At 39.7% G+C, this 16178-nt stretch overlaps 1 protein-coding gene across 1 annotated transcript in view; it reads left to right on the plus strand.

Annotated features, from left to right (window-relative positions):
- The first annotated feature begins 1460 nt into the window (after window positions 1-1460).
- LOC117604669 (zinc finger protein rotund-like) overlaps window positions 1461-16178 on the plus strand; it is a 126945-nt gene continuing 112227 nt past the window's right edge. The window contains exon 1 of the mRNA XM_034325013.2: window positions 1461-3046. Within this exon, the coding sequence (XP_034180904.1) occupies window positions 2870-3046 (177 nt within the window). The 5' untranslated portion in view covers window positions 1461-2869. The remainder of the gene's footprint in view (window positions 3047-16178) is intronic.

A 16178-nucleotide genomic window follows, 5' to 3' on the forward strand; every position in this document is an offset into this window, starting at 1 on the left:
GCATATTATGTTGCAATTTCTCGCGAGATTAATTTACCCAGGCATGATGTAATCCGCGTGCCGGTGATATTAACGTCACGCAAAATATTTCACTTCAGACTCGTTACAACATTTCATCCACCTTCCTGTCAATCATTAGCAAACGCGGCAGCGATTCAACCGTTAATCATTAGTAACGTCTGTTGCATCCTTCGTACAGGTACTTTCAATCCTCGCGATTTTTCAAATACGCTAAATTTTGAAGATTCCTTTTTATTTCGAGCTCAAAACATCATTGAATTTACATCAGAACTGACCTAGAAGACGTTAGTTTAGAACGTCGAAGAAAGTAGAACAGTTTGAGTCCAGTGACCTCGGAACCGTGACCATCAACCCCCGTTTTGGTCCGCTTCCACCCTTGGGGATAAGATTTGTGGTTATAGCTCTTTTCTGGACCACGCCATAGGGGTGGAGGATGTTGCTTCCTGGTAGATATCTTTTTGCCAATGAAGAACCATGCGAAAAGATGTTCTAAAGAAGTGAAAATCACGAGTGCGAATGTCTTGAAAGATCCCAGGATGTTATTGCTTGGATAGGTGTCTGCTTGTGCATAATTTGATGAATGTCAAACAGGAGACAAATAAGGGGAGATTGGTTCAAGAGATACTTCTTTGTACGCGTTCACCGACCCCTCGTCTCGTTGGGGTGACTTTTTATCCTAGGGACTGTTTTTTCCCTTACCACGAAGAAATTCCCCAGGAATTCGTGGACCGTTTCAGGGGCGGCTTTTTGCATGATGCCTCGTGATGCTCGTGACCTTTTCCAACCTATTCCTTGGTGTCCCAGCGTAAAATTAAGTTGTTGAAGGTCAGGGTTTGAACTGGCGTTCTCCATTCAACACTGTCCCCCCTTCGTTACTTTCGTTGAAAAAATATGCTTTCTGGTCGTAATGTTCTCTGACGCATTTATCTAATTTCCTATAAAAATCTACACTTTGTATTTTCATTAATTTGCATGAAGAATAATTAATTAATTAAATTTTGAGTTCGTGGTTGGCTATCATTTTTATGACCAGGGTGTTTTTGATAATATTAGCCAGAATCTGTTCACTCAAAATAAGAAATAATAATTTTAAAAATTTAATAAATAATCAAATCACGTAACAAATTATAGATAATATTAATCTTTTTCCAATCTAAGTACATTCAATGTTGAGCAATATTTTTCTATACACAATTTCGCAAATCCTTGTAATAATCAGTAAAAACAATAATAATATATTTGATAATAAGAGATACAAGAAGGGAGGCATTAGAAAAGAGAAGGGGTTAATAAGAGAGAGAGAAAACTCGCCCGCCTCCCTTCCCCTACTCGTGCCGACTCGTTACCCCCACCATCACCCACGCAGCACGAGCAAGTGGCCGTGTATCGCGAGAGGCAGAGCCGAGGCTAGCCGAAGTCGGCCGAGCACGGCCGAACGGTTGTTCGAATCGCGACTCCCGCGTCAGTGCTGCAACCGCGTCCGCGGTCCACGGTTCACGATTTCCGGGCCCCGCCGGTTCTGTTTTTTCCACACTCGTCAACCGCAAAAAAACGAGCAAGGACGGTCTCCGTATTCCAGGAAGGCAGCATAGTACTCGAACAACGATAAGTGTGGTGGATCGAGATCAATCGCGACCGGAAGCCGGCGAAAAAACGATTGGACGCTTTTCCGATGGCACGTTTTCCCGCCACTTCACGTTTACGCTAAGATGGCGGCGGTCGCGATACCATCATCCACGCGAATTTCGGCGTTCGAATCTCCTCGAAAGTGATACACAGAAGAGATAACAAGGATCTTAGCTTACATTCTGAGACTGTGAGAAAAGATAGACGTTTCCATTTGCTCGTATCATGACGCAACGGCGTTGTTGGAGGAATCGTGTCCTTCCGGAAGTGATCGTCGCGTCGACGGTAAGCCGGTAGAATACTTGACTCTTCCTGGAACGTGATCATGGAACGAAGAAGCTTGTAAACGAGTGACGATAAAAGAGTGCGATGACAGTGACGAACGAAGAACAACCGTGGACGGAGCCGGTCACGGGGACGCCCTGAATAACCTCAAACTTTCCTGACCAGACGAAACTACGACAGATAAGTGTAGCTTACAAGTGCAATATCGTGGTGACGCGTCGATCGTGTGCAATAACCTAACGCTCGTTCGAAATTTAATTTCCTCGAGAAAGTCAGATGGTGCGTAGTTAGAAGATAGACATAGTGACAGATCAGACAGAGAGAGAGTAGTAATAATCTAGTCAAGAGAGCGCGGTAGCGAAATAAATTTTTAACAACGAAGTACGTTTTCGCGACAAAGGGACTCGATCGAAGGTCGCGTAGCTGCGTATGTGAGTAAGAGAAAGACCGCGAGGGACGGACAACGAAAACACAAGCCGCCGCTGCTCCTCACCCTTGACGGTGTCTATGTAACGGATACGGCCTGTTTACATGACGCTCGGCTTCTTACCTTTAGTTCGTTTGTCCTCGTCTCGGTGTTAGCATCGTCTATCGAATAATCCGCCTCGTGTCGAACGTATGTGCCGTGATTACGTTCTTTTGGAGGTTAGTGCTCGTCCTGCCTGTAAGTGACGCGATGCGTACGATGGGTAAACTGTCGTTGATAGGGACTCGGTGAATATTTCTCGCGACGTTGTTCATCGCGTACGACGACGTTTACGTTGAATAGAAAAGGGACGAAAAGTCGTGTTGGCTACCGGTTAATTGGAAAGGCCAGTGACGTAATTGGGAACCGTGGCGCCTCGGAACAGTTCTACGGTGGCGGAGAAAATTCACCTGGACGGAAATAAACGGTGTTCGGCAATACGAGTGACTTTGGAAGTGATCTAGTGAGATTATGTATCCGTGGTACCGGGACAGCGTCGCGGCGGCGGCGGCGGCAGGCCTAGGAGGACCCGTCGGCGTCGTTGGTTCCGGTTTCTGCTCCACCGGCCCAGGACAAGGTGGTACCACCATCAAAACCGAGAGCGGATATTCGGATTGCATGCTGGCCCTCGACTATGTGCAGAGTAAGGTAAGTGATGATTTTTTACATCTTTTTATTGTTTTATTTCGCTCCGTTCTGTCGATCTTTCGAGCATGGCGTCAGAAAATTTATTTAACATGTTGACTACCATGATGGACATCGGTGACCTAAGCTTAAAATTTTAAGTATTATAATTAAATTACTGGAAAAAGAGAAGCAAGAGATAATAATATGTGATTAGAGAAAGTTTGAAAGAATTTGATGCTGTTATTTATAAATATAGTTCACATAAATTTAGACTTATCAAATGGCAGTAGTTTTATGTGCATTTTTCTTTTATTATCGGTGCAATCTAATTTCTCTTCGAGAAGTGTGTAATTAAATTTGCAGAAGACAGTTTAAGTTATTCAATTGGTTCTTTAAAAAATAAGATTCGGATTTAAACAATTCTGCAATAATTCTAAAAGTATAGCTTCATTTTATAGTATAGAATAATTGAAATTTTCAATATTAGAGTTGCAATCATGGTTGAACAGCGATTTGATCGGGTATCTTGAACGATTAGTTATATAATTTTTCAATTGAATACTCGAAGGGTTGACTATTCGCAGACGAGAAAACCGGTGGCAAGAAAGCAAAATTGCAAATAATTGGTGCTTATCACGTAATAGTAGGTCTCTGAATGAAATGCTACTTTTTTCCGGCTTTCTTGTTCCACGGGTTAACTCGTGTGATCCGTTTTTACCGGCAACACTTTTGGAGCCTGGGTTTTTAGCGGCCCGAAGAAGCTCCGTGTATATCCGCGCTTTTGCAAATTCCTGTTATTACTTAATTATGGAATTAAAAGGTTTACACGTAGATTTAACGAAAGATAACTCAATGTTTATCTGCTTATGATTAATTACATTTTTTTATATAATAAATACCATAGCTTCGTTAATTTGGAGAAAAGAAATATGAATTATTAAGATTCTATTAATTAAGATACTCTAGATTCTCTAAAATCTGCAATTTTCCCTAAAAATCATTCGATATACTGAATATTATTTTTGTACGATTCGTCTATGCCTCAGAAAAACAAGTTAGCTCGTAGTCCAACAGCTCGTTTTGTTTGTTCACCTTATTTCACCTTTACAATATTCGAAAACACACGCGTTCCGTATTTCTGTTTTCGCCACCTTGTTCGAGCACTTTGCTCATAAACAGAAAGTATCCCGATTTGTTAAGAGGCCATACATATTGCGAATCACCGTGGTATCCGTGTTTCATTTTTCTGGTTATTCGAAAACATAACTTGGATTCTCAGTAGAAAATTCTCATACCAAAGCGCTTAGATAATTGTAGATAAACGAAGGGCAATCTGGTACATTTTTATGGAAAGAAAGAAAAATGGGAAAGTCTTTTGCAATAATCGATCGGTATTTTTCATTTTCTCGAGTGGTTTTTTCTGGATTCTTTTATATTAATCCGTGGAATAGCGGAGCCTAGATTAATCGTGAAAATAAAATTATATTAAAAATTGGATAGCATAGATCATCGGTGTCTTGCACCACAAATTTAATATTATAAAATATTATTAATAGAGTTAATCTTAATTTAATAGGTTCTTTTAGAATATAAATTATTTAATTTTTATCCTATATTAATATCTTGGAGCGTAGTAAATTATTGTTTAAAATTGTAAAGATTACTAGGATACTTTTTGCGTTATTGTTAGAATCCTCCTCTAGGATATTTCTTATCATTAGAATCATCTAACTGAATCATTTAGAGCTTTGAAAATAGCTTGTCTGGTGGAATTTATTGAATTCCTCGACTGAGCAGCTTATTATTTATCTGTATTCGAATCCAGCGACATTTTCACTGATACCATTGCGAATGGAAATTGAAAAATTAATGAAACAGGGCTAATATTCCTTTTTCGTCAAACAATATATCGGTGTATCATCGAATAGGATTTCAGTCGCATACGTATCGCGCATTAATTAGAAGAAACGCGATCGTTCATTGGCACGGAATGATGCAAATAACACGCGGAACTAGCGGTTGAACGCGATGAACGTCCGGTGATTAACATTCAGAGTATCAGATTGAACGGTGCCGTGGTGATAATCTCGATATTAATCTTCGTCTTCGAAGACGTATAATGCCATTATTGTCTCGGCTGTCACGATAATTCGCGAACGGTAAAAAGAGTGGACGCGAGTCGCCGATGCGTTTTTTCCGGCGTGCGACACACCGATCAAAGAAACGGAGTTGAACGACCCGTGGAATTTTCGAAAAGATCATGAGAAACGAGCTTCGATTTCTTCACCAACGAACAATATTACTAACAAGAGGCGTTTTAAATCCGTCGTTGATTTATGAAATTCGCAACTTAAACGGTTAATAATAAAAAATGTTCCTTCGTTTCTTCATTTAACACGGAGCATTTTATTAATTATTTTTGTACAGGGTATACCTTTTACCCGCAAACAAAATAGCTCACAATCAGTGGATAAAGAACGGTGCAACGGCGGGCTCCGTTACGAAACCACAAAACAATGGAATCTCGAAAGAAAAAGAGTCTCTGGACGGTCTATCAATTATCGAACCACCTTGCTCTCGCGAATTCCTTCCATTCGATTTTCAGCCGAACGATACTTCGAACAAGTTGGCAAAAGAAGCTCGTTGAAAAGAAGTTGCGAGCATTATATTGTTCACGGCTCAGCTGGTTCGATCTTTAGTGTCGTTGATTCGCGGGCTCGTTTCTAATTAATCGCTTCGTCTATTCGCCTGGATAAATTTTTTTTTTCTTTTTTTTATGATCTGGTTTAGGAAAAACGTCGGAACTGGTTCGATCGACAAGAAGATAATCCGCCGTGTCAACCTGTGAAAATGATTTGTTGATAAAAAACGATCCTCTTTCTCTTTCTCTTGGATCGAAGTTGTGCATACGAGGCTAGACAGAACGGTTTTCGAAACGCGGCCAGCTAGAAAGCGGACCGTGTATTTTTTCTCGCTTTTTTGCCGATACAACGGTATAACGGTGTACTGAGAATCGTGGAAATTGATTGGAAACGGGAGAATGGGATATGCGGCTGATCTAGCGCGATTATTTCCTTTTTATCAACGCTTTGGACACCGTGCGAGCTTCGACACAGGTGTTAACACCTTGAACACTTATTCGCTTTAATTACATTATATTGTATCGTAATGAATTGCAAGATTTATTCAACTTATTTTCCGTGCTACTATCGTATTAGTTCTTTTGATTTATGAGCCTTGAATTTCAATCGGCACTCGAGCTGTTAATTTACGGTTTTAGTTTTTAAGCCGTTAGGAAATCATTCGAAAAACTCCATTCATAATTCGATCATTTTTTCAAGTATTTTCATTCAATTTTCAGAGCAACAAGAATTTTGATAAACAGATTGATTTACACAATAATATACTTTTAAGATTTAAAAGTTCGTTCACTTATTTCATTGCAAATCAAAAAACTAAAGATTTCAGTATCAGTCAGAAGTAATCGTTAAGGCAGTTAATAATAATTCATTAATTTCTTTCTCTCCTTTTTATCCCTTTTAGTTTATATCAGAAGTTATATTATGTATCACTACGCGTAAGTTGCAAAGAAAAAAAATTGTATCAAATATCTGAGAGAAGTTGAGGTTTAATTATACCGCGTCTAGTTCGCTAGCGATTCGATTCGATAGCAAAAACATCGAGGTTTGCGTGACGAATGATATCGTGGAATAGATTCTGTTCGTTAAGGAAGCTTAATCATTTTTCTACCGGCACAAAATGATAATTAGTCAAGGCGTTAATGGCGGTCTAACACGATCGTTAACTGTTAACAACGATAATTAAACGCAACATTGTCAAGATTGCGGCCAATAGCCACTGATCAAGATCGAGGTGTCGATTGTAAACCAGATACTTGATCAATCGTAAATAATTGACCGTATCGGTGTTTTAGTTTCTTGGTTCATTCTAACTACGTGAAGAAAATACGTTGAAGAAAATTTGTTAGTTAAACGGTTCATTGTTTTAGAGTTTATCAATGATCAGTATTACTAGTTTACAAGATTAAACAGAGTGAATAATTATAGTTATTCAGCATATCAAATCAGACTTCTCTGGGGAAAATGGCGATATAGGGAAATAAATAATTAAAAATTTTTTATTTTTATTTGATGCATATCATTTTTCGTTGTTAAATATTATGAAATTTTCCCCCCCTTGCTACATTGTCGTTTCCCTCAGGAATATCCGAGGGGAAATGGCGAGTGCTTCAAGCTTTCCATTACAAATCTTGCAAAATCAATATGAAACCGATGCTGCTTAGAATTTTATTTAATTACTTTTTTATTTCGGTTATTCTGTTCTAATGAATTTATGATGCTGATCAATTACCGTGTACAACATACGAGTGTAATATGAATAATTTTATGTTAATCGTGGTGGCAAAGTTATTAGCAGCTCTGGAGATTTAATGATCTTTTTTCCGACTTTTCCAGTGGAAATTTTCTATGTCTCTTACATCATTTTCTATTTATTTTGAATCATATCTGTCAAGATTGTATTAATATAGTAGAAAATTGATTGCGAATAAGGCTTTTTCATAGGTCGATCGAATAAATCAATTTTCTTTGGCGATTTTCCTTTCAAGAGCTCTCGATTACGAACGTATGTGAATGTGTGCTTTTTTCTCGATCGTACGTGTGATCGAACAACGTTTCAATTAACGTGTCTAAAGAAAAAAGGCGGCAGGTTGATGTAAAGTCTGTTTTTTACTTGATGCAGGAAACCTCGGAGATGTTACAAAAACATCGACAATGTTGTACTCGTGCTTGACGTTCTTGTTTTTTTCCCTCGTTCGTCTTTGATAAAAAAGAATTTAATATTGATTTTTTTAGACGCAACACTTATTATTTAGTCGATGATTATACTATTTCTGATAATGAAATCATCTAATATCTATTGATTAAAATCAATAGACCTCTGTGAAATTAGGAAAGTTTACAACCACAATTTTTAAGATAACGTTACATTCTAGATTCAACGTGGAATAATGTAATCATACTCGTTTTCCTTATATAAATCTATGCACTAGCTTTACAAAACGGTTCGCGAAATCGCGGTAGCAGCGAAAATTAGGAAATCGAGTAAAACTGGGTTAAACCGTGCAATGTTTCAATGAACGATTATGAAATGCATTTCGTCTTTCGTGCATCCTGCAGCTCGTTTTAGCAAAACAAACTTTCTTTTCCCTTTCAACGGCTGCGTTCATTAAATCCTCGTTTTCTATCAGTCTCTCGCACCAAGTCATCTCTTAATTACACGTTCATCGTTTGTTTACCTTCCACGTTTCTTTATCGTTCGAAAACATATTTTTTTATTCCATCTTTACCTCGCTTTCGTGTTCAGTTTTACAAACTTTTTTCTAACCTTTTCATTTATCGATCGATCGATTACAATTTATTCATTGGAAGCAACATTTATCGAGCGTATTGAAAAAGAAAACGATAGAGTTTGTATTCACGGTGCATGAATTCGTAATTGAATAAACACCGCGATGAGATGAATTCCCGTAGGCCGGTTGCAGCACGTAATTGCCACGCTAGTTACCCTCTTTTTAATTATGTATATTATATATCCCACCGCGGGAGTTTCTGTTTCTTTCGGGCTCGTTCGCTTCCACGGCTCGTGGCCGTTCGCCACGGAGATGAATTTAACGCGAACGATTACCGGGAAAACACGATGACAGCAGATTATGAGAATAATTACGGTGTGTAACGTGTGCACAGCGGGGTTGTAAAGCCGTGACTAATTGCCCCCTGCTCATCGCTAATCGTTACTCTGATCTCGGGTCAAACAGCGATTCCCATATTTTTATGCTAATAACCGTCGGCCATTTTCTAAGATTTTGCAAAATTGCTTTTTTCCTTCCTTTTTCATAAGAATTTTCTATAATCCATCGCTTGCTTTTGCAAACATAGAAAATTACAACTTGCTTTATTTATCTTTCTTCGGCATTCCTACGATTCACTGACGCGTAAACAAAGGATTATCTCTTTATGTTTACAAATGGTAATCCTCAGGTGTTCTGTTTCAACGAATTATTATCCTAGTACCGCGTTTCTATTATTATGTTTAGCTTTAGGCATCTTACAAAATTTCCGCGATTGAAACGATAAAGCTACGTTGTTATCGAGTAACAAATGAATTAGATTGTTAATGACCAATCAAAGGATGATTGTTCGTTGAGGATCGTTTTAGTGAGATGAGATACAGCATAAAGAGTAAACGAAAGAGAACTTCATTGGCTCCTCTCTCGGACGGACTGACAAAAAGTGTCTCTGAAAGTGCAACGTGCAACCAATTTCCCCTTCGTCCTGTCTCACCACTTTTCCGCTCGGCAAAAGTAAGCGCGATCGTTCGTGGCAGCGCGAAGCGGAAAGCTCGACGTTAGTCGACGCTTTTTGTTTCAACTTTCCTACCCTTTATTCCGTTTTCGGTTTTATTACTCTCTTCAGTTTTTTTTTTTAAACATATTCCAATGGAAATTTAGTTGATCGAGATTCATCGTCGTTTTCAATTTCGGGATTTCTTTAGAACGATGGAGCGTTTGAGAGATTCTAAGAAAAGGTGAAGAATGTCGATGACCCGCGAAAAGTAAACGGAAAACTCGTGGGATTGCATGGGTCGCGTTGCCGCAAAAGGAAATTAAGGGATCGAGGCGAGTTCATTAATTCTCATAAATCTGAATGAAATTAACTGGCCGTGTTGATTTTTCCGCTTGGAAAAGCGCCGTTGCTCGGCTGCTTAGACGAGAACGGTGGATCGCGGCTCGTTTAGCTAATTGTAAGAAAAACATTGTATTACCGTGAAGCTACAGACACGCGGAAGAGGATTCCGTTTCCCTCGTGAAAATTCGCTTCCCGTAAATCCTGCGAACTTGGAATATACGGTTAGATCTCTTCCTTTGGATCATTTCCCCAAGACTAACATTTTATTCGTTTCCTTTGATGATAAATGATACGCGAGGATAGGCGTTAAAACACGAATCGAACGTTGGCAGGTTGCTCGATTTTCAAGTTGAAGGCGGCCATTGGTGGCCAGGGCCCGTAAATGGTCGCTCTTGGACACGGTCTGCTTTCCAAATTTGGTGGGTTGAAGGGTGTTTTTGCGAAGTCTGGCGCAAAAATGGCCGTGATGCTGTGACTCATGCTCCTCCCTCGTATAGGCTTTCTTCAAGTTCAAGGCTTCTTCATTTTTTTGCATTCGGTGAATAACTTCTCACTGCATTAAAAGTTCTCTTTTAGAATCCATTTGATATATCTCTGAACAATCAAAAAATTAGGATTTCAATTCCCATTCAATTAGTATCTAATTAAAAAGAGTCCAAGTCTTCCTTATTCAAAAACACAAGAATCGTGTGGAAGAGGATCATGAAAAAGAGGGGGTTGCAAAGTGTATCTAACTGAAAAATAAGAATGAAAATTTCCAATGGATATGTTCGATCGAAAATGCAGCCCGTCGATGTCTCCCGGCCTCAAAGAGTGATATTGGACAAGAGTCTAAGGGAGGAAAGGGGAGGGAGAGAATAAGAGAGGAGTAAGAGAGGGTTGGAAAGGATGTTCACGATAGAAGAGGAAAGTTGTAAGGTATAAAAGAGGAGGAAGGTGAGGTCGGAGCGTGCGCATCGTCGACTGGAGGACGTCTTTCTTCTTCTCTTACCTCTGCTTTCCCTCTCCTCTCTGTCGTTTTATCGCGGGTTCACCAGGTAGCAAGTGCTCGGATTGGTGGGCGTGACACAGGTGCGCGTAGGTGGGGGAGGCGTGGTGCATCGTTTCCATTGGTCCTCGAACCTGGCTGAAACGAAGCCAGACCGGAAGTGGGGCTGAGACCAGAGAAGAGAGTTAGGCAGAGGGGCAAACGTGGCTCCTCCGCTTCGACCATCGGTACAAAAACGATATCGCATCTCGCGTGCAGCCCGACAAAAAGCTGCCAGGTGGCATTTCGCCTTACCTTCAGGGTTACTGCCTCTTGCACGCGAACACACGACAACGAAATACCCTGGGCGCCCGGTATATCCTCGCTGGATGAGGTGTCCAGGGGAGAAGAGAGAAGGATTCTTTAGGATGGGGAGGTTGGAACCACTGGAGAACCGACAGGGTTGGGTTAGGATTTTGATTGATATTTAGGGATGCTAAGCGTTAGAGTAGTTCCGCTGATCCAGTGAAAATGTAGTCAGATGGGCACTTCTGGTGGATATGATCAATTAATTTTTTTAATTAAGGTTTTACGATGTTGGGATAACGAGCTCTCGAATTTTTTATTTGTAATTGTTCGATTAATCCTTGAACAACGGAACCTGAGCATTTTCTTGCTACTTACAAAGATTTGAACTATCAGACAAATAATTTCAATTGTAATATTAAAAGAGTAACAATGTAAAATGAATTTTGTTCTAGTTCAGGTAAAACGAGGAAGACTTTAAATAGTTCTGTGCAGCCATAATGTTGTCTGAAAGAGAAATTTTATTTAAATATATATTAGGAAAGGTTATATAAATTTCTAGCAATTTTTTTCACCAGGAATTTAATTTTGATCTGAATCTCCTTGTCTGATTACGCACGATCTTATACTACTACCTGCCGTATCTACTAGCTGACTAAATTCCTGTTAGAACGAATTTCTTGCACGCTATTAGATACGGCCCATTATCTTTTCCACGAATGGTAATAAGTTATAAATAAAGGTAACGCGCTTTGGGTGCAACAAATGCAAAGTAAATTTCTATTCCTGGTACTCGGCCCGGTTCGTGGAAAACGGTTTCTATTTTCAGAATGAAATTATTGAATTTACATTCGCGCGAAGAATCTTCCTTCTAATTAAACACTTTGCTTATGTTGCGTACATTTAGATCGTTCTTTTCATGGAACGATGAATGATTTTTCGCCGAGTACGGAACGGGAATTAAACTTTCAGTTTATGCGGTGATTGCCATATAAGGTATCATTTTTCAATTTAACCTTTCTCTTTGCTACCTTACTCCAACTGCAAATTAAAAAAGAAATTTTGTTTATTAATGGTTCCCACTGCATATATCGTGTTAATCCTCGGTTGGCGGACCATAAAGAGAGCCCGAAATTTAATTTAAAACCGTTGTTCGAATACAGGAAACTTTCGTTTAAAAATTATAGATTCATTTCGCTTGAAGTTAAATTCTGTAGGTTTGGGTCACAATTGACCCAAGCTCCGTTATTGAACGGTTAATACCTGCGGCAAAGCTACTAAATATCGTAGGAAAGGTAATAAATATCGCGTCAGAAAGAGTTTGCAGGCGTGTTTCCCTTATCTGGCCGTCGCGTACGCCAGTCTCGTGCAAACTTTTAATTGGATCGAATGAGAAAGAAACATGTACCGCTGCGGGCCTGGGTTAGTCGCGAACTTGGCGGGTTCGTTATTACGAAAAAGAAACGCACATTGTAGAGCGCGGCAACGGTCGTGGGTGAGATGAGGAGAGGCGATATTCTGCGTGCATTCCGGCGTCGACGCCGAGTCTAGGATTGATGGACGGAAACGCGAGAAGAATGGCAGCAAAGTCGTCGTTGTCGGTCTACCGGGGTCGTTGACAGTCGGACAGATGCGTGAACCATACAGGGCCGTAGAAAGAATTTTTTAAACCCTTCTGCGATCCTAGACAGTGTTGATTAAATGTAAGAAACTTGGAGAGACATTTGGGAATATCAAGTTCTTTGAGAGATTATCGATAACATAAAAGTATTACAAAATACCACTTGCAGCGCATCAATTTGAAGTATAAAGTTCAACGAAGATGATCACATAAAGATTCCTTCGATATTTTTAATAGAAAATGATTGGAACGAACGATTGCTAACAGGAGTTGATCCATTATTTATTCGAAGAGAGAATCAATCATCTTGTGATTAAAATATTCATGAAACTCTTATATGATTATTTTCCTTAAATTTTAAGCTTCAAATTGATGTATTACAAGTGCCATTTTGCGACACTTTTATGTCATCAAATTATTATTAAATTCGGCGACGATATAGGACTCGTTGAACAAAGATTTCTCTCCGATAGAGAATCGCGTGAGGAAGATTCTTTCAATTGAAATTCGTCGTAATTATTTACGACGATCCGCGCGATTCACGGATAAATTTAATAATTTCAACCTTGTGGAAACAATAGGGTGTAGAATGGACACCCTCGCGATCCCTGTCTCACGGCCGCGAATGAAAAGCTGTCGACACCGTGGTCGAGGTATAAGTTACACGCGTGATACATCGTGGGATCTCGAGAGGGACCTCTTACAATGGTCGGAGGGTAGAGAGCAAAAGAGGAGCATGAATAAACATCAGAGGCACATGTTTGCACGGCGTACACTCTTCTCTTTCTATCTGTGTTGCTCGTATCGCGGTGTAATTGCGGATTGCCAGCCGTACGAGAAACGTTTGTCGAGTAATTAACTAGACGACGCGTGGTTTTATGGGGCTGAAAGATGCAAACGAGTTATGGAATAGATATGGTAACGAGCACGATTGATGAGACGTCTGCGAGCGAGAAAAAAAAAAAGGCCACCGTAGATAAATTAAATTAGACGAGATGGAATAATTTATTGACAAGGAGTAAATTATTATTATTACGCTTAAGAATCATCGAATCGAAGGAAGATAAATGATTCTTCTAACGGGTTACACGCGTCCTTACGACGGGTGTATTCTCGAAACACGTAACTCAATTAAACACCAGTCCCGCGTTAATTATCCTCGATCGTCGTGGATATTTATCACCGACGGTACGCAAAGATTTTGACACGGTCTATTTAAACCCAGCCGTTGCAGAGTAGAGGAGGAAGTTTAATTCGGCGATCGTACGCCGTTCAGTTCAGGTATTAATTAATTAGATAATTAATCGTGTAATGGCTTTAATTGGGTCCTGTTAAGTGTCAACGTGCTCCCTCGGGCGTAATCTTAGCCGTGGCATCTCGTGGCTTTATCTACATGTATATAGGAACACGATGCCACCGAAGTTACCATCTCGTTGTCCAGGTAAAACCGACCGAGCTACCTGGCTCGCGAGCTTCTACTCCACGGGAAGTTGTTAAGATTACAGATAAGAATACGAGATTTCGCAGATCCGATATCCGTTGATAAGCGAGCATGCACTCCTTGTTAAACGAAGATACCGAAGATTCTCTTAACTTTCTTCGCGTTCCACCTTTATTTTACCGTTTTCATCTCTTCCTACACCATTCACGCTGGTTACTTTGATTTATGGTTGATCGCGAATGACGCTGATTCGTAACATTTCATTTAAGTTTCCTTGGAAGTATTATTCAAGCACAATTTATAATACAATATTTAGTAATTTTTAGGGTTGGGTAATAATTGGGTCAAGCGGAGTAGAGTCGGCCAATGATTGTGTATAATTCGATGTAATTGAATTTCGAGTCTAAGTCGAATTTGGGTCCCAAAATGACGGGTACCCGATGGATTCCTCATACCCGACCCGAGTCCGACCCAAATTTTCGGGTACCCGTATACCACTCCTTCGATCTAACATATATTCACATTTTTAAAAGAAAATTAATCCAGTCATTTTAATTAATAATTTTCCAAATTAATCATTTCCAAAGATCGTTATCAAAGCCTCAAAAGAGTGCAATCGTTGTTAAAAAATGATCGTAATGCCGGTAATTATAAAAGAGAAGGGATATCACGTTCGTCAATGAGAAATGAAAGGATTGATCAGGGAAAGTATAGAAACGTCAAAAGCACGTGTTCGATGATCAGCTCGAGGCTGGGCTAAAAACGTGGACTCGCGTCGCTTCAGTGTACTCCACGTGGTTCAGGTTTCAAGAAAGAGTGAAAGAGATAGAAAGAAAGAAAGAATGAAAGAGCAGACGAGAAAGGCATGCTTGTACCATCGAAGCTTCGCTCGACAACGTCAAAACGGTTCTGCCTTCTACCGCGGCGTGGCGTTAGTAGCCGCGGGATTATGCAAACCGATTCCAAGCTGTATTCTCCTCTACGATCAGTAGATTCCCCTTCTTCGATTCCTTTTATCGTAAATCATTTCATTTTTAATTATACATTGATTCTTATTAATAATATTCAAAAGAAGATTAAATTATCGGCCAATCTTTCACACATTTCTCATCAATTTTTGTTTATTAATCGTCTTAATTGATAATACACAAAATTAATTTTAAATTAAAATGATGAGCAAACAGATGTTGAATAAATTCAGTTGAAAAGATAGCGTTCTTCAGTGAGGATGTCGAGGGTATTTAAGGGCAGTGGATGGTGCAGTTTGTCGGTTCATCGTCCCAAAAGTTACGACTCCATTAAGAAAGGGCTCTGCTGATTTTTTCCAGTTCATTTCGGCTCGCATAAAACAAGCTATTTAAAATGCAAAGGCGTAGCAACTGATCGCTAGCCTCCTTGATTTCGACTATTAGAAAATTAAAAGAAAAGAAGGGATTACTTTCGTCAAGCTAATTGCTGAACATTCCAATTCCTGATCTTCGTCATCGTTGACGGAGAATAATTTGTGCGTTTCCCGGTGAAAAGGTTCTCATATGACGATAGAAATGTCGCTGTTTGCTTGGGAAAAAGAAGGAACGCGTCGGGTTCGAGTGAAAAAGAGGAATTACTGTTAGGACCGTACATGGAAGAAACAACGTCATTGCTCCGTGTGAATAAGCTTTTTACGAAGATGACGACTCTATTCGCCTTTTAAGCAAGCAATCTTTCTGCCCGATTACGCTTGGAAAAGCTATTATTCCGGCAGACGGGATAGAAGTAGCCGTTCCTAAGCTCGGGCATTCGGGAAAAATTCGTTTGCTCGTTGGAATTTTTCTAAGCGATCAATTAGCGTAAATTTATCCGCCTGGGATTAGAGAGTAAAACGATGCAATTGTTTTCATCGGATTCTTCGATAATTGCCTTTGAACGTAGTATAAATCAATTAGGAATTATGCCGTTTTCGAAAGTAACTCTCTTTCGTGAAAAATTCTGAAATTCATTTTTAATTAAATCTAATCGTGCCACTTGCATCGATGACTCGCGAGAAATATTGAAGAAGAGAACGGGTGAAGAAGAGCAACGTTTACGGGGACGATGGACAATTCGGTTTTCGTTGGACGTATGGGAAGTTA

This window comes from Osmia lignaria, chromosome 7 (genome assembly GCF_051020975.1).
Source record: "Osmia lignaria lignaria isolate PbOS001 chromosome 7, iyOsmLign1, whole genome shotgun sequence".
Taxonomy (NCBI): Eukaryota; Metazoa; Arthropoda; class Insecta; order Hymenoptera; family Megachilidae; genus Osmia; species Osmia lignaria.